General features: G+C 45.6%; 3 protein-coding genes across 3 annotated transcripts in view; 2 read left to right on the plus strand and 1 right to left on the minus strand.

Moving 5' to 3' along the window:
- Positions 1-266: 266 nt before the first annotated feature.
- LOC138838788 (T-cell surface glycoprotein CD3 delta chain-like) lies at positions 267-2,133 on the minus strand. The gene is made up of 5 exons (XM_070038117.1): positions 1,993-2,133; positions 1,441-1,659; positions 889-1,020; positions 611-663; positions 267-418 (listed from the first exon to the last, which is right to left on the minus strand). The coding sequence occupies exons 1-5, from the start codon at positions 2,045-2,047 to the stop codon at positions 353-355; spliced, it is 525 nt and encodes a 174-aa protein (XP_069894218.1). The 5' UTR covers positions 2,048-2,133; the 3' UTR covers positions 267-352.
- A 1,439-nt stretch (positions 2,134-3,572) lies between these two features.
- LOC138838789 (T-cell surface glycoprotein CD3 gamma chain-like) lies at positions 3,573-10,792 on the plus strand. The gene is made up of 7 exons (XM_070038118.1): positions 3,573-3,681; positions 6,035-6,058; positions 7,252-7,473; positions 8,386-8,517; positions 9,314-9,357; positions 9,893-9,976; positions 10,630-10,792. The coding sequence occupies exons 1-6, from the start codon at positions 3,627-3,629 to the stop codon at positions 9,956-9,958; spliced, it is 543 nt and encodes a 180-aa protein (XP_069894219.1). The 5' UTR covers positions 3,573-3,626; the 3' UTR covers positions 9,959-9,976; positions 10,630-10,792.
- A 1,110-nt stretch (positions 10,793-11,902) lies between these two features.
- LOC138838984 (ubiquitin conjugation factor E4 A-like) overlaps positions 11,903-17,990 on the plus strand; it is a 39,266-nt gene continuing 33,178 nt past the window's right edge. Inside the window, exons 1-2 of the mRNA XM_070038584.1 lie at positions 11,903-11,983; positions 17,277-17,438. Of these exons, the coding sequence (XP_069894685.1) occupies positions 17,318-17,438 (121 nt within the window). The 5' untranslated portion in view covers positions 11,903-11,983; positions 17,277-17,317. The remainder of the gene's footprint in view (positions 11,984-17,276; positions 17,439-17,990) is intronic.

Here is a 17,990-nt window from a genome sequence, read left to right on the forward strand (position 1 = left end):
GGAGGCAGCAAAAAACATGGAAGAGTTGTTATTACAGGGACTGGAGTTGACAAGTAGCAGAGGTGGTGGGAAGATGTCTCACCCAGGAAGCCCACTGGGCTACAAACACCAGGATGGATGGGAGACTGCCTCTCACCCAGTCCACATGAATCAGGGGACTGGAGGGGGTGAAGGAAGAACACAGCAGGAAGAAAAGGCAGGGTCCCCCATGTCAACACAGTTCCCATCCCTCCCCGAAATCCTGGAAAGTGCAGGCATCTACTGACTGGAGCGAAAAAAAAGTCTTTATTGGTTGATCTCAGAGGGAAGGCACAGTTGACAATGACGCTTCCAGACACCACCAGTTCCACGGTCACTTTTTCCGGGGCCAGTTTCCTCCAAGATGGCTGTACTGAGCGTCATCGCGGCCTCGGAGGGGCTGCAAGGCGAGGAGGGGGACGGTGAGGCTGGGCCGAGCTCTCACCAGCAGAGCCCACAGCTGAGAGGTTGTACCTGACATGCGCAGACACCCAGGGATGCCCCTCCATCCATGGGCATAACGCCCACCATCAGCCTCTTCATCCCTGCTCATCCCCCCTCCTAGTTCTGGCCTCCTCCCTTCGGGGCTCACCTGGTACAAATGGTCATTCCTCAACAGAGCTTGAGTGTCGGCAGCTGGAAGAACTGGGGAGACAGAATGGTTAGGAACCGGGTGGATGGGCCTTGAAGACCCATGAACACACCTGGCCATGGCCCCCGAAGTCTGCATAGCTTAGACAGTACACAAACCTGAGGACATTGTAAGAGGACTCCTCATCACCATCCCCATTCTTCGGTTGGAGCATAGTACACACACACACACACACACACACACACACACACACACACACACAGAGCCCTTCCACTCACCCCCAGAGACCCTTCCAGTCTCATGTCCTGAAAAGCAGTAGACTCCCAAAGCAAGGAGCAGCGTGGCAATGATGTCGGTGATGACGATGCCGGCCACGGTGGCCGAGTCCACCTCCACACAGCTCTGACACACTGTGGAGGGAAGGGGAGAGGGCACATGAGAGCTTTGAAGATGGGGAACCATCTCTGCCTCCTGGGGAGGGCCTTGTCGTCTCTCAAGTCAAGACTCAAACTTCAGGCAGAGCTTGATGGTCTTGTGTTTCCCACCTGGGTCCCTTTATCCCAAAGAACCCCTGAAGTGATCCTAAACTAAGCAGTGGCCCAAATCTCTCTCTCTCCCTACCAAGTCCCAAGTGACAAGGCTCCTCCAGCTCTGCCTTGCTTAGTAAGGCCCTCCTAAGCCCTCCACCCCCAAATCTAGCTCGGATCATTGCAAGAGTGACCCCAGTTTGTTTAAAGGATGAATTGATTCACCACAGGCTCCTTCTAGCCAGATTGTTCTTCCACCCAGAGGCTCACCCACTCCACCCCAGTAAGCCAGGAGACACGTACTTCGGTAATATATTTGCACAGTAGAGACTTCCTGGGCCTGGTTATCTATCCCATTACACTTATACACTCCTCTTGGATCCAAGACACGTTTGCCCAAGTCCAGGGTTTTATTGCTTGATAATGGTGCTCCCACTGTTCCCTTTAGCCTCACGATGCTGGTATTGCACCTCAAAAATACTTTGTCCTCAAGTTCCTCCACAGGTATCTTAAAGGAGCTCACTAAGAAGAAAAAAAAAAAACAACAACAACAAGAAAACAACAACCACAATCTGAGACAGCTCTTTGGTCTGTCCTAGACCCCTGACTCTGCTGAAGATCACCCTGAAGGATCATTTAATAGTCTATAGTTATTTTGATTTCCAGTAAGAAATGAAGGTAGGACCCAAGTCCTTGCTGGAATAGGTCAGAGTCAAGTGCCTGGTTTGGACATCCCAGACCTGCCCTCCTAGTCCATGGAGTGCCTTGGACGCTGAAGATAGCGTTAGGCAGTCCCTTGCATGGGACCTCAGGCTCCAGCCCTTTCCTCCACCCACCTGGAGAAGCCTTACTAACCTTGAGGGAGGAAGGCAGCCAGGATCAGGCCAGCCAAGATCTTCCTACATTCCATCTTCCAATGGAATTCATCCAGCAAACAGTGCCGGATCACAGAACCACCAGCCAGGGTGAGAGCCCTCCCCTCCTCCGCCAAGTGACTCATGGGTATGCAAAAAAAAAAAAAAAAAAAAAGGAAGAAGAGGGAGGAGGTCAAATATGTCCGCATCTCTGCTTCTCTGTCTTTGATGCTGGGGGGGGGGGCGCTGTTGAAACCAAAGAAGGCTAGAGGCAGAGTCGAAAGGAAGCAGGTGCAAATTTCTCTTTCTAGATCACCAAGTTTGGGGATGGGGCAGAAGATAGCACAGAGCATAGAGAGAAGGTTGTCTGGACTTTTAGAAGTAAAGGAAATTCAGAATGGCCTTCCCTGAGTCACTGATGAAAAACAAGAACTTCGGAGTCCCTGTTGATCACACAACTACATTGACTTATCACCTACCAAATGCCCCTAGACAAGAACTAGACAACCAGTCATACAAGGCATATGGGAGAGGCTCTGCCTGCTCCTGGTCTCGCTCAGGACCCTTCAGAGGATAGCTTGGGACACCAGACCAAGGGACTTCCAGCCAGCAAGTTGTACTCCAGAGCCCTCCCAACCCCCATTTCCAGGGAGAAATTCAAGTCCTGGTTCTGATACTTAATACCCAATGGCCAACCATGGAATTTTTCAGTTTCATTCCATCGGTGTCATCAAAGATTTTTTTTAAGCATTTGCTGATCAAAACACATATACTCACAAATTGATCTGTCGAATAGTAACCCCTTTGTATAACTACTTGCAGATAGTAAATATATTATTTATTTATTTACTTAAAAGCAGTTGCGACATCCATCATGCCCACTATGAGGTACTTATTAATAATGATATAATTAACTCAGCGGCAGAATTGGGCCTACCCAGGAAACAATGGGCTTTTTCCCACCCATGGCCTATGGAGATCTAAAACTCTCCACAGTCGGACTGTCTAGCTGGGGACAGAGCCTCGTCTGTCTCACTCATTACTCTATTTTGGGCCAGGGAGATCATGAGAGCTCTGTGAATTTTTGTTGATTCACAAGTGACTGGGAGGAGGAGTTGGGGAGCCTGGAAACGCAATTCAGACCCCGGCCCTGGAAAAGTGCAGGTGACAAAAATTCCTGAATGAAGCCTCAGACTAAGATGCTCCTCCATTCAGAACTCCAGCTCCAAGCACCCTAAAGTTGGGAGTAAATGGATTCATTCTAGCACCAAAGGACAACTTGAAACCGGACATTCATCTCATTTGTGGAGAAAGGGGCTCAAGATTATCCCCCAATCCAGCATGTGAAATGCTTCTCAGGGGAAACTGAGTCTTTGGGTGGGAAGACAGCTCGGTCTTCCTCTCACTCCCCACCACCACTACCCTCAACTCCCTAACGGAAAAGCAAAGGACACGTGCACCTGCAGCCTTGCTGAGGCCACGGCTGCCCACACTGGAAGCTGAGGGTGGAGGTGCCGGGTTCATGCCTTCTGCAGAAAAGAGCTGGGCGGAGCTAGGCTAGCTGCTACACAGGCTGGCTGGCAACTAAGAGCTGCTTCACACTTCTGTGGGGGAAGGACAGAGACGGAGACTGCCATGGAGCAGGGGAAATGTCTGCCTGGCCTTGTCCTGGCTCTCATTCTTCTCCAAGGTAAGGGCCAGACAGGGGTTTTGGCAGGGGGAGGAAAGGCTCATGGGAAGAGGCCATTGCCAGGGAGACAGAGATAGTAAGCCAACCTTCATCTGTCACATTCGAATTCAAAGAAGGAAAGGCAAAAAGTGAACCCCCTTAATATTCCTGGTTAGAAAAGGAAAGCATGTTGACAGGGACAAAACACAGGAGGCAACCAGTTAGAATCTGCTGCTGCTGATGTCGCCGCCATCTTAGAGTTTAAAAAAAAAATCCAGGCAAAGAAACTGAGAAGAAATACTATGCATTCTCTTATTTAGAGCTGGGACTAGAGTGTTCCCATGAAAACTGACTCAAGTAATTGTTCAGTTGTTCGGGTAGTCAGCAAGTGTGCATGAGATCCTAATGTGAAAGAGTCCAGAAGGAAAAGGAAAAATGAAGAGAAAGCTTCTGTTCTAGAGATGGGTTCTAATGGTGCCATATTGAGTGTAAGGTAGAGCACAGGCGCCTGTTTGAAATATCCAACAGGAAGCAAATGAACGAGCTTGAGACCTGAGGACTAGACACAGTAAGAGAAGCCAAAAATCATGGAAAATCTCTTGAAATCACAAGAGTACTATGCGATGTGTGAGGAAGAGGGGCTGAGGGTGGAACTGTGAGGCCTGTTTTGAGGGGCTTAATCTCCAAATAAACGATCAAAGAATCAAATGAATGCAACATGCTGGAAAGCAAGGAAGTAGAGAATGTCTAGAAGAGGAGAATCTCCAAGGCTAGAGTCCACAGGCATAAGAATATATTGAAATCTCCTAGCTACTTAGGAGGCTGAGAGCTGAGGATCACAGTTCAAAGCCAGCCCAGGCAGGAAAGTCCATAAGACTCTCATCTCCATGGACCAGAAGTGGCACTATGGCTCAAGTGGTAGAGTGCTAGCTTTGAGCTGAATTGCTGAGGGGTAGTGCCTAGGCCCAGAGTTCAAACCCCACAACTGACAAAAAAAAAATATATTGAAATCTTTGGGGTTTTTTTTGTTGTTGTTTTTGTTTTTGGGTCCGGTCATGGGCCTGGGCGCTGTCCCTCAGCTCTTCAGCTCAAGGTTAGCGCTCTACCACTTGAGCCACAGCGCCATTTCTGGCTTTTTTTTTTCTTTTTGCTTATGTGGTGCTGAGGAATTGAACCCAGGGCCTTATGCATGCAAGGCAAACACTCTACCACTGAGCCACCTTCCAAGCCCCCATATTGAAATCTTAAGTTGGTTGAATTTGGCAAAATAAAGGTCACAGTGATTTACAGCAGTAAGGAGGAAGCCAAATGGATGGGCAGGTAGTGAAGTGGAACAAGAGTAGACTACTGTTGAAAGAAGTTTAGAGAAGACAGACAAGAAGGAGTGGTAAGGAAAAGGTGGAAGTGGAGTTTAAAAAGAAATATTGTTGTGGATGAGAGAAACTTGAGCACTGTTTTGGCTAAAGGAGAAGATGGCGAGCAGAGGTCGGTATAGAGCAGCTTTTTGGAAGCAACTTGGAAGCTTTTTGAAACTAACAGAAAAGGGAGTAGAGGTGGTTTTGGCCACAGGTAGGCTTGTAAACAGAAAGGGAACTGAAGGGGCCATCACAGCAACTGTGTACTCCAAAAGCCAGGTGGGAAGCTGTGACACCTGCTGAGGCAGCTGGGTGATGGCAGAGTGGGAGACTTGAAGAAGACTGTCAGTGTGGAGTTACTTCCCAGAGGAAAAAGAAGGAGAAAGAACTGGCTAAAAGCGACCCATAGTGGAGGGCAGTGTGAGAGTCCTGGATGCAATGGAAACAGGCTGGGTTGAACAATAGAAAACCCACGCTCCAGATCCAGCTGTCGGTAATCAATCAATGCCTCTGCCTGCTGAACTCAGTTCTCACTGCAGATATTTGACTTCATTAATCACAAAGGGACTCCCACCACTCAGTAAATTCTGTGTGTGTGTGTGTGTGTGTGTGTGTGTGTGTGTGTGTGTGTGTGTGTGTGTGCACAGTTCTACTTCCAGCTTTTGGGTGGTTCATTGAAGATGAACTTGAGCTGGCTTTGAACCTCAATCCTCAGATCTCAGCCTTCGGCTTAGCTAGGATTACAGTTATAAGCCACCAGTGCCCAGCTCCACTCATGAAATTCTAAGGGTAAAAATCCTACCCAGGAAGTCCAGGACAAAAATCAAATGAATTCTTTATTATCACCCTAAAGTCAATTTGGTGATTTAAGCTACATCCAGGAAACCAGATATACAGATATTCTCATTCTGGTGGGTTTGGAACCCGCTAGATCTGGACCTCAAGTACCCACGAGAATTTCTCCAGACATAGGAACAATTCCATACCCAGCTGATCCTCCACCTATTCTGTCTCCACAGGTTCCGTGGCCCAGTCAGAACAAGGTAGGAGAAATGGCTTCTTCCTATTCTCGTACTCAGAGAGAATCCATGAAAACATGGCTTCCTACCACAGTAGTTGCACGGAGGGAACAGTCTGGAAAAGCTGAGATGGCAGGAGTCAGACTGCTGTTATCTCCATCACAACCAAACCAGTGCTTTGCTGACTTGCTCTGGGCAGCTCTCTACAGCTAAGCAATCAACTGTCTTGTCCTTGCAGTAGAAACCCTAGGAATGAGGCGGGTCTGGAGGTGTGATGGCTAATGAGGAGCACTGGGAGCATGTCAGTCATACCAACTCTTTTTTTTTTTTTTTTTTTTTTTTTGTGGCTGTGGGGGCTGTACTCTGGGCCTGGGCGCTGTCCCTCAGTTCTTCAGCTCAATGCTAGCGCCCTACCATTTGAGCCACTGTGCCACCTCCGGCTTTTTTCTGCTTATGTGGTGCTGAGGAATTGAACCCAGGGCCTCATGCATGCAAGGCAAGCACTCTGCCAGAGAGTCACCTTCCCAGCCCCAGTCACACCAACTCTTGCTTCCCCTGAACTACTTAAATTCTAGCATGATGTTAGAATGTGATTTGTGTGCACATTAAAGTCAGAGAAACACCAGACTCAGGTTACCTTGAGGTGGGGAGAATTTCAGAGATGAGATCCTTAATGAATGGGCTCTGGTGAGCCACCTGCTTATGCCTGTAATCCAAATCAGGAGGGTGAGGTCTGAGGATCATGGTTCCAAGATAGACCTGTGAGACTCTTTTTTGTTGTGGTGGTGGTGGTGGGCTTGAACTCTGGGCCTGAGCGCTGTCCCTCAGCTCTTCAGCTCAAGGTGAGCACTCTACCATTTGAGCCACAGCACCACTTCCAGTCTTCTGAGTGGTTTATTGGAGATACTAGTTTCACAGACTTCCTTGCCTGGACTGGCTTTGAACCATGATCCTCAGATCTCAGCCTCCTGAGTAGCTAGGATTACAGGCGTGAGCCACGGGCACCCAGCTCCTGTGAGACTCTTATCTCCAATTCACCTGCAAAAAACCAGAGGCCATTTGAATACACAGAGGTGTGGTTCAAGTGGTAGAGCACTAGCCTTGAATGAAAAAGCCAGGCAGGGGTGTGAGCCCTTGAGTTAAAGCTTCAGTATCAGTGTGTGTGTGTGCGCGCGCATACAGGATCCTTAATGAAACCACTTCTTTTCCCTTTTCAGGAAACAATTTGATAAGAGTGGATGACCATCGAGAAGATGGTTCAGTACTTCTCACTTGTGGCTTGAAAGACAAAAATATCCAATGGTTCAAAGATGGGAAGATAATAAGTAACTCCAGTAAAAGTACATGGAATCTGGGGAGTGTTATCAATGATCCTCGAGGAATTTATTACTGCCAAAGCCCAAAGAACAGGTCAAAGCCACTGCACATATACTATCGAAGTATGTGATCCCTTTGGTTGTTTGTTTGTTGTGAAATTAAGCAAACTTACTATTCAACTTACTATTCTGGTGTATTTATTGTCTAGGATGAAGGGAGGAATTGATGCTAAGAAATGATGTAGAGTAGTAGCCAATTCTCTCTGTCTCTGTCTCTGTCTCTGTCTCTGTCTCTGTCTCTGTCTCTGTCTCTCTCTCTCTCTCTCTCTCTCCCCTCTCTCCCTCCTTCCCCCCTCTCTCAGTTTTAAAATATGAGACAGTTCTTCCAACTGCTGGGAAAAGCGTAACTAGTCCTGTAGAACATGGTTGACTTTTGGGTGGGCCCCATAGATTGGAGCAACTCGGAAATTTCTGTGAACTGCACTGGGACATTGGGGAGATAAACAGCAGTGGAAAGAGAGCCGGCGATTGGGAGAGATGAGCAGGATCTGGTCCTTCAGTTCCACACAGTGTGTGTGATCGGCTGACATAGACTTCCCCAAGACTCATCTAGGAGGAGCACCAGGAAACATGTAGTCTTTGGAGCAGGGATTCTCCCTTGGAGAGAAATATTGTTGCCAGAAGATGCCCAGAAAGAGTCGGGCACCAATGGGCACCATATCTACAATCCAAGCTATTCAGGAGGCTGAGAGATCTGAGGATTGAAGTTCCAAGTCAGCGGGGATAGACAAATACAAAAGATTCTTACCTCCAAATAACTAGGGGGAACCCTGTAAGTGGGGTGTGGCTCCAATGGTAGAGTGCCAGCTCTAAGCAGAGAAAGCTAAGCAAGAGAGTGAAGTCTTGAGTTCAAGCCCCAGTACCAGCACACACACACACACACACACACACACACACACACACACACACGATTCAGGATAAGAACTTTTAAGCCCCAAAGAAGGCTTGTCCTTCAGTGTGCCTTGTTTTTTACAGTGTGCCAGAACTGCATTGAGGTAAATGCCACCACCATCTCTGGTTTTATCTTTGCTGAAATCATCAGCATTTTCTTCCTTGCTGTTGGAGTCTACTTTATTGCTGGACAGGATGGAGTTCGTCAATCACGAGGTAAAAGAGGGCTAGTGTGGTAGTGCACATCTGTAATTCCAGATGCTCAAGAGGCTGGCACAGAGGACTTTTGAACCCGAGGCCAGCCTGGACAACTTATAAAACCCAGTTTTAAAAATAAAATTTGGGCTGGGAATGTAGCTCAGTAATGGAGTGCTTACCTAGTATGCATGAAACCCTGGGTTCTATTCCCTCAGTACCATATAAAGAGAAAGAGCCAGAAGTGGTGCTGCAGCTCAAGTGGTAGAGTACTAGCCTTGAGCAAAAGAAGCTCAAGGACAGCACCCACATTTGGAGTTCTGAGTTCAAGCCCCAGGACTGTCAAAAAATAAAGTAAAATTTAAAATTTAAAAGGGTTAGGATGAAGTCTTGAATAGTAGTGACCCTGGGTTCATCCCTCCTGCAAAAAAAAAAAAAAAAGCAGGGTAGAGGAATATGCTTCACTGAGAGATGGGTCCACCTTAGATGCTCTGCTTCCTATCAAAATAGACCCAAATAGGACAGAGTGAGTTGGCATGTGTTACCAACATGCAGAGTTGTCTGTCTCTGTCTTTGCAGAACAGGAAAGATACTCCATGTTACCAGAATGTTTACCTGCCTCAAGATCTAACTCGGTGTGATTTATCACCTATCTTTACAAACGTCCCCACCCTCTTTCACTCAACAGTATGCTTCTAAGAATAACCCACAGTGTTGTGTGGGGATGATTTATATACATTTAGATTCTATTGTATCACTTTAACTCAACCTATTATCCATTCTATCCTGCATATGTATATTTTGTCCTTTTTTGCAGCTTCAGACAAGCAGACTTTATTGCCAAATGACCAGCTCTACCAGGTAAGGAATAAGGAATGAAAAATAGATAATTACAATTAGTGAGGCTGGACCTCTGGGATTAAGAAGGTACTTGGAAGATAGTGTGCACATAAAGAACTGTTTACAACACATCCCAGGATTGGATAGTTGTCCCTTTGGGCTAAGAGGGTCTAATAAGAAGATGTAGAACATCAGGGCTGGGAATGTGGCTCAGTGGTAGAGTGCTTCCCTTGCATGCATGAGGCCCTGGGTTCAATTCCTCAGCACCACATAAGCAGAAAAAGCTGAAGTAGTGCTCAAGTGGTAGAGAGCTAGCCTTGAGCTGAAGAGCTGAGGGACAGCGCTCAGGCCCAGAGTTCAGGCCCCACGACCGGCCAAAAAAGAAAAGAAAAGAAGATATACAACACTGACTATATGGAGCCTCCTTCTTTTGACCCTTAAGACCTTATAGCACCCATTCCAAGGAGTTGAATATAAAAAGCATTCAATAAATATAGATCAAGTTAATTAACAGAGAATGGAAAAAATGAGTTCGTGACCATGTTGTCCTCCTCAGCCCCTCAAGGATCGGGAAGAAGACCAATACAGCCACCTTCAAGGAAACCAACTGAAAAAGAAGTGAGCTAAGGACTCAGAATAGGTGGGTTCTTCTACACCAGCCTCAGAATCCTTGTGTTTCCTGCTTTCTCCACCCAACTACTACAAAGTCGTTTCTTCCTTTCCCAAGAAGCTACAAGGACTAGCCCCTGTTTGTGTGTTTGGGTGTGTGTGTGAGAGAGCGAGAGACAGAGACAGAGACTGAGACAGAGAATAATGATGATGATTGACTGATGTCTCTTTACTCCAATGACCAGAACCAGTACTGATTGCTTCCCTAAGAAAATATGGACACTATGTATCTGTAAATGTTAGAGTAGGACTTCAAGCCATAGAAACATTAAATACTAATCTTATTAGGGTTTCTCAGAATCTATGACATTAACACTTTGAGCTAGTGAATTCTTTGTGATTAGGGCTCTCCTGTGCATAGTAGAAGTTACAGCAGCATTCTTGACCTCTGTCCATCAAATATCAGTAATATCCCTCTTGTAACAGCAAAAATGTGTCCAGACATTTTACCATGTCCCCTCCAGAGCAAAATACCCTTAGTTAAGAACCACTGGCCCATATTAATTAACTTTTCAACCAATCAGAAATTGACATCATTGTATCAGAAACTTCAATCAGGATAAGTCTGAAAACATTTTTTTTTCTGACTAATCTATTTTTTTTGTATTGTTTTCTTTATTTCAGGTGTTGTCCCTTCTCTCCAGTTCTCAGCAACATATTTTGGAAGAACTTCTAGCAGAAAGATTTTCAGACCGGTATCTATACTTAAATATCACAGAGATTACAAATATAAAATATCAGAGCAGATTTGGATTTTTGTCAAAATAAAATGAAAGCTACAGCTTAATGGGTTTGCTCAGTAGTAGAGAAGTTGCAGCCCTGTATGAAGTTTATAAGGTATTCAAGTTCAAGAGCGCCACCCATTGGTACGAAGTGGTAAAAGAAAATTTAAAAGATCAAATGTCTCTTAACTTTTAATTTTCGTTGAGTTTTAGTGGGTCATAATTCTCATGGTTCAAATATTCAGTATAAGGGCTCCCTCGATATCTATCCACAGGCATCCAATTGTCTCTTTTAATATATATACCACACCAAGTTGTAGTTGTTTATATGTTGATAAAAGACATGCAAGCATTTTCTCTCGCATTTCCAATTCTTTTCCTGAAAAGTATGCTGCTTCCATTACTTCTGTGTATCTCAATACAAACTTGTAAGGCGCGTACTATTGACACAGTACAGATCAGAAAACTAAAATCCAGTCCAAAATATCACTCTGGCAGTAAGACCTGCACCAAACTTGAAGTTGTTACTACTGATGTGGGTACTGTTTCATAGATCGTCATACATCTGCGAGAAGTAATAGAAACAGGTCCAAAAGAACATAGCACAGCCAGGCGCCGGTGGCTCAAGCCTGCAATCCTAAACGCTAACTATTCAGGAAACTGACATGGGAGGATCACGGTTCGAAGCCAGCCTGGGCAGGAAAGTCCATAAGATTCTTCTCTCCAATGAAGCACCAGAACACCGGAAGTGGCGTCGTGGCTCAAGTGGTAGAGCGCCAGATCAGGAACAGCGCCCCAGCCCTGATGTCAAGCACCATGGTTAGCACCAAAAAAAAAAAAAAAAGTACAGGACAAGGGAGAAAATTAGAAAGCACTCCAGAGCAAGTGAACAGGGCTGGCGATCACAGAATTACACCTGGCCTCGATACACGCGGATCCAAATCCCACAAGGCCCACTTCGGGGAAACACCAAACACAGCCCGCAAGCCCAGCCCCGCCCCCTAGCCCAATAGCAAGCCTACTTCCGTCCACTTCCGGCCCGCCCCCCCAGCAGGCGCGTGCGCGGTGTCTCTGTTTTGCGTGCCCCGAGCGCCCCCGGAAGGCCGATACAGCCCACTTCCGGCTCCGAAGAGCGCTTCTGCTCGTCCTGACGCCGGGTGATGACGTCAGTTCCGGTTGCCGCTCTAAGTCGGAAGTGGGAACCCTTTGGCCCCTGAGACTGTGAGGTGTCGTCGCTGCCGGCCCTTTAGGCCCCGGTAAGAAAGGACGTAGTTTGAGGGGAGGGGGTCAGGGAGTCTGCAGTGGGAATTTTTCTTCTGGGCGAATGCCGGTCTCGGCCCCTCCAGATCCTTCTGTGCTTTCCTGACCCGGGACCCTCACCATGAACTTCGACCCCGTCTGCCTTGGAATCCCGAACAGTGCCCTAGCGGCTGGTGGCTCTCTGCACACGGCTCTCCCCCTCTTTGCAATGCTCCTGTCTTCGCGGTGTCTTTTGACTTCCCTTCCCTACAGCGTGCACCAGGCGGGTGGTCTCCCTCCTTCCTTCCCGCGAATCCCTTATGGAACCCGAAGGAATAAAATAGATTAAGTAGACGACAGAACGCCATGCCAAGGAGATAAAATTAAGCGCCAGTCGAAGTAATCAAACCAGTTGAGCGCATATGGCAGGATGTTGACATTTCTGAAGACACTAACTCCTGACACTGCTTCGTGTTTCCTTGGATATACTAGGATCACAGCTCAGGAAGAGTTTATATTTAATGGGTGTTCCTTTGGAGTTTTGTTTGTTTGCTCCCAGTGCAAGAATGCATTTAGTCTTGCTGTCACTGACAGGGATCCACAGGGGTGGTCATCTGAGGTGAAATGCAACTCAAGAAATAATGCTGTCTGCTTTTTCACTTGATGAGATCATTCTAATTTGCAGATAGATAGGTTCAAAGTATTTGTTGCTAGATTACTGTGATCTGAATGTATTATTAATTGGAACATATTACATATATACAAGCATTTTAAAATCCTTTTTTTTTGAGAGGGGGGGCTGTCAGTCGTGGGTCCTGTACTCTGGGCCTGGGCACTGTCCCTCAGTTCTTCAGCTCAAGGCTAGCACTCTACTACTTGAGCCACAGCACCACTTCCAACTTTTTCTGCTTATATCGTGTTGAGGAATCGAACCCAGGGCTTCATGCATGCAAGGCAAGCACTCTACCACTGATATACCTTCCCAGCCTTTTAATTCCTATTTTTATCTGATGTATGTGTTTCCAAAATAGAAACTTTACAGAATATGATTTAATAGAACTTGATTTTTTTTCCCCCTTGGGCTGAGGTCAAACCCAGGGTCACATGCACACCTGGCAAATGCTTTACCACTGAGCTACACCTCCCAGTCCATAATATTTTAGTTTAGAAATCCAGTTTTACCAAGTGCTTTAAGTATTTCAGTTTAAAAGTTGTCAGGTCTGATGTTAAAAATGTTTGTGTGTTAGGCTAGGCACTGGTGGCTCACTCCTGTAATGCTAGCTACTCAGGAGGCTGAAATCTGAGGATTGTGGTTCAAAACCTACCCAGACAGGAAAGACTGTGAGGATGTGTGTGTGTGTGAGAGAGAGAGAGAGAGAGAGAGAGAGAGAGAGAGAGAGAGAGAGTCATGGGGCTTGAACTCAGGGCCTGAGTGCTGTCCCTGAGACTCTCTTGCTCAAGGCTAGTGCTGGCCACTTCCAGTTTTTGAGTGGTTAATCGGAGCTAACAGTCTCTTGGGGACTTTTCTGCCCAGGCTTACTTGGAACCATGGTCCTCAGATCTCAGCCCCCAAGTAGCTAGGATTACAGGCATGAGCCACCAGTGCCCAGCTTGTGAGACTCTGATCTCCAACAAACTACTCAGAAAAAGCCAGGAGTGGCACTGTGGCTCAAGTGGTAGAGCACTAGCCTTGAGCAAAAGCAGCTCAGGGACAGGCCCTTAGTACAGCCACAGGACTAGCACAAAAATGTAAATCAAATATTTGTGTGCTCACAAAGGCTGACAGTGACCCTTAAAGGATTGACAGTACTGGTCATGATGAAAAGGTTGAATTAAACAAGGGTGAGCTCATTGTGCAGGACCAGAGGTAGATAACTCTGATAGATGCAGAACCTTGCAGTGGGTGTGCAGAGTGAAATTTGGGGCACTGGAGGCATGGCTCAAGTGTTGGAGTGCCTGCCTAACAAGCACAAGGCCCTGAGCTTAAGCCAGTTCCCCCCCTCCACCCCCCCCACAGGGGGAGGGGGGGGAAAGCTAAGTATTTCAAGGAAGACATATCTATAAACAATCAAATCCAAAAGTTTCTAGGATTGGTGGTTGTACCTTATCAAAGACTGACTATTGTCTCGATAGTGACAATGCCTTAATCCTAGTTACTCTGTAGGTTCTCAAGAAGGTTTTGGCTCAAGATCAGCCTCAGCAGAAAAATTCAAGTATCAGGATGGGAGCTGTGGCTCAAGGAGTAAAGGGCCATTTTGGCAAACACAAGGCCCTAAGTTCAAGCCCCAGTACTCGGGTTGGGGGAGGGGGTGTGTCAATGAACCTGAGATCCTCCTTCCTTCACATCCCAGTGCTAGAATTACAGTCATGAGCCACTTTGCCTCGCTGAAAATGAGAGATTTAAAGTAGGACATTATCAACTATTTTAAAAACCACAATAATAAGGATCTCCTTTTTTTTTTTTTTTTTTGCCAGTCCTGAGACTTGAACTCAGGGCCTGGACACTGTCTCTGAGCTTCCTTTGTCAAGGCTAGCGCTCTACCACTTGAGCCACAGCGCCACTTCCATCTTTTTCTGCTTCTGTGGTACTGAGGAATTGAACCCAGGGCTTCATGCCTAGTAAGGCAAGCACTCTACCACTGAGTCACATTCCCAGGCCAAACCTTTCTTATGGAGTACATCCACTCTAGGTACTCATATTTACATTTGTAAGTTCACTGAATACATCTAAACTGGCATCTCTACAAAGGTTTTCATCAAGTGATCAGTCCTCTTTTTTCCCATAGGTGGTTCTACAGTTTAGTCTTTTTCTATAAAAAGAATATCTGCGCCGGGCACTGGTGGCTCACATCTTTAATCCTAGCTACTTAGGAGGCTAAGATCTGAGGATCGAAGTTCAAAGCCAGCCTGGGCAGGAAAGTCTGTGAGACTCTTATCTCCAATAAATCACTCAGAAAACCGGAAGTGGCGCTGTGGTTCAAGTGGTAGAGCGCTCACCTTGAGCTGAAGAGCTGAGAGACAGCACCCAGGCCCAGAGTTCTAGCCCCACGACCAACAAAACAAACAAAGAATATCTGCTTGCAGAATTTGGGTAAATACGAAAAAGATTAGCTTTGTGAGATAGGCTTGTGCTTCGTTACCTAAGAGGCACTGCACCTGCCTGATAAGATTGTATCTCTAGTCTGGGACAGCGGCTCAGTAGTAGAGTGCTTGCCTTGTGTGCATGAGGCCCTGCGTTTGATTCCTCAATATCACATAAGCAGAAAAAGTTGGAAGTGGCACTGTGGCTCAAGTGGTAGAGTGCTAGCCTTGAGCTAAAGAGCTGAGGGACAGTGTCCAGGCCCAGAATTCAGATCCCATGACTGGCCAAAAAAAAAAAAAAAGATTGTATCTCAAGAAAAATAGTAAAACCCATACCTTGAAGTAGGATTGTGAGTAATACTGTTAATTATGAGGGGGTTTAGGAATGACCATGTATTAAGACTGAATCACTCAGTAAATATTTACTTAGGATTTTGCGATTATAAATTATAACGACAGATATAACAAAAAGAATAATCAGATATGAACTTGTACTAAAAGAGCTTACAATCTAGCAAAGCAGATCTACTCAGGGATATAAGATAGAACATTAAAAATAAGTAGAAGAGAACCAGCTTTGAACAAAAAAGCTAAGAGACAGCATTCAGGCCCTAAGTTTAAACTCCAGTATTAGCACCAAAAAAAAAAAAAGACAGGAAGGAAGGACAATAACTACACTTCTTTATATTCTTCTAGACTTCACAGTAACTTGGAATAGAAGAAAGGTGGTGGTCAACTAACAGTCAAGCAATTCAGGTTGTCTCTACATAAATTAGAGGTGATGATTAAGCAGTGGTTATATGGGGGAAAGCCCTCAAGGATAGTTAATTCCAAACTAAACACATTATCTTTTTTTCTGCCATTAAGTTTGGTAACCAAGCCTAATAAAATAAAATCTACAGAGCAACATTTAATGGTTCAGTTCCTTGAAGTAATTAAACTCTAAACCATGTTGACAGAGGACTAGGCTTCTGCCTAAGTCACTACAGCTCATTAACTCTCTTAGCTCACTCAGGTGTAGAAAAATAACAAAGGAGCTGGGTGCCAGTGGTTCATGCCTGTAATCCTAGCTCCTTAGGAGGCTGAGGTCAGTCAGCCTGGGCAGGAAAATCCATGAGACTCTTATCTCCAATAAACCACCAGGAAACCAGAAGTGGCGCTGTGGCTCAAGTGGTAGAGTGCTAGCCTTACGCCGAAGAGCTGAGGGACAGTGCCCAGACCCAGAGTTCAAGCCCCATAACAAACAAAAACAAAAAACAGGTTTTACTTTTCTTATATTCCTCTACACTTTTTTTTTTTGGGGGGGGCGGTATTTTTGGTGTTTTTGAGACGGTTTTGCTCTGTAGTCCCATGCTGGTTTCACACTTGTGATCTTCTGCCCCAGCCTCCCAAGTGATGGGGTTGTAGGCATGCACTCTGATGCCTGACTGTCCACCTCTATCTAAGGTTCCCATCCTTAAAGCAGTCTGATATCCGTGTAAGTAGAGCGTTCATACCCTATGTCTCTTCCTGCCTTGTTCAGGGTTGGAGTTTTCTTCTATGGGCCTTAAACATTCAGGAAGACCTTCAGGGAACTCTGCTCCTGAAATTGGCTCCTGAGTGCACTTGGCCTTGAATGAGGAAATGTAATTAGAAGATGCAAATAAATTCAGGCTCAGTCAACTCCTCTAAATAGCTTTGATATGTATTTTTTTTTTCATGTTAATACATCTGACAATTGGAATTTATTTCTTGGGTATTATGAAAAAATAGATAAGCAGTGACATTTAGATAGACTCAAGTGAAGATTTTAGTTGATGAAGTAACAGTATTTTTGCCGAACTTTTTTGGTTGAAGAAGTATCAGTAGTTTTAAGCCTACAAATAGAGTGCTTAATATATTTAAACAGCCCACAACATACAGTGCACAGCAAACCTGCTTCTGGTCTAAGAGGTTTTGTGTAGCTAAGGAAGTCCCAGCTTCAGTCTACACTGAGCAGGGGCCACCTTGTTGTCCTCACATGAATGAAAACTAGTCAGTTTGCCAGCTTAGAGACTTATGGGAATTCATAGTTCGTCTTACTATTGCTGTGTACCTCACTATGTTAGCTGTTTCATTATTATTTCTACGTACCTAACTGTCTTAAGCCTAAGCTTTTTAAAATGCATTATATTGGAAAAGAAACTGCCTCACATATAATCAGAATTATATTGCCTACCTTTTTGACTCTAATGCCTGTGATTTGCATAGCCCCTCCCCTTAGGTCTGGATGGAGGATATCTTAAAGTGAAATGACAGACCAGGAGAATAACAACAACATCTCAAGTAATCCCTTTGCTGCTCTTTTTGGCTCCCTGGCCGATGCCAAGCAGTTTGCCGCAATCCAAAAAGAGCAGCTGAAGCAGCAATCTGGTAAGTGGAAGAGCCAATAGTAGCAGATGACATGACCTAGAATGGAGACTCCCCAAATTAAATATTCTTAAGAACTTAATTGCAATGGAATATAAATTTTGGGCAGTTTGACTTGTTTGTTTGTTTTCTGTCTGCTTGTTCAGGGCAGAAGTTGGTTTACTTTTGGCTTTTATTGTTAGATTTGTTTGGGGGCCTTTTCCTCTTCTGTCCTCCCTTTTGCACAGAAAGAGACCAGATAACAGGTGGTTCCCTAGAAACAGATGCCAGTTGTACAAAGCTGTCAATCACTTAGTGTTTTTTCCCCCAATCCTGGGGCTTGAACTTGGAGCCTGGCACTGTCCCTGAGCCTCTTTGTGTTCAAGGAGAGTGCTCTATCACTTGAGCCACAGCACAACTTCCGGCTTTTTGTGAATAGTTTATTGGAGATAAGAGTCTCGCAGACTTTCCCTGCCCAGGTTGCTTTGACCATGATCCTCAGAACTCAGCCTTCTGAGTAGCTAGGATTACAGGCATGAGCTACCAGTACCTGGCTTCACTTAGTGATTTTTTTTT

Source organism: Dipodomys merriami, unplaced genomic scaffold, assembly GCF_024711535.1.
Source record: "Dipodomys merriami isolate MVZ:Mamm:240054 unplaced genomic scaffold, mDipMer1.0.p SCAF_29, whole genome shotgun sequence".
NCBI lineage: Eukaryota > Metazoa > Chordata > Mammalia > Rodentia > Heteromyidae > Dipodomys > Dipodomys merriami.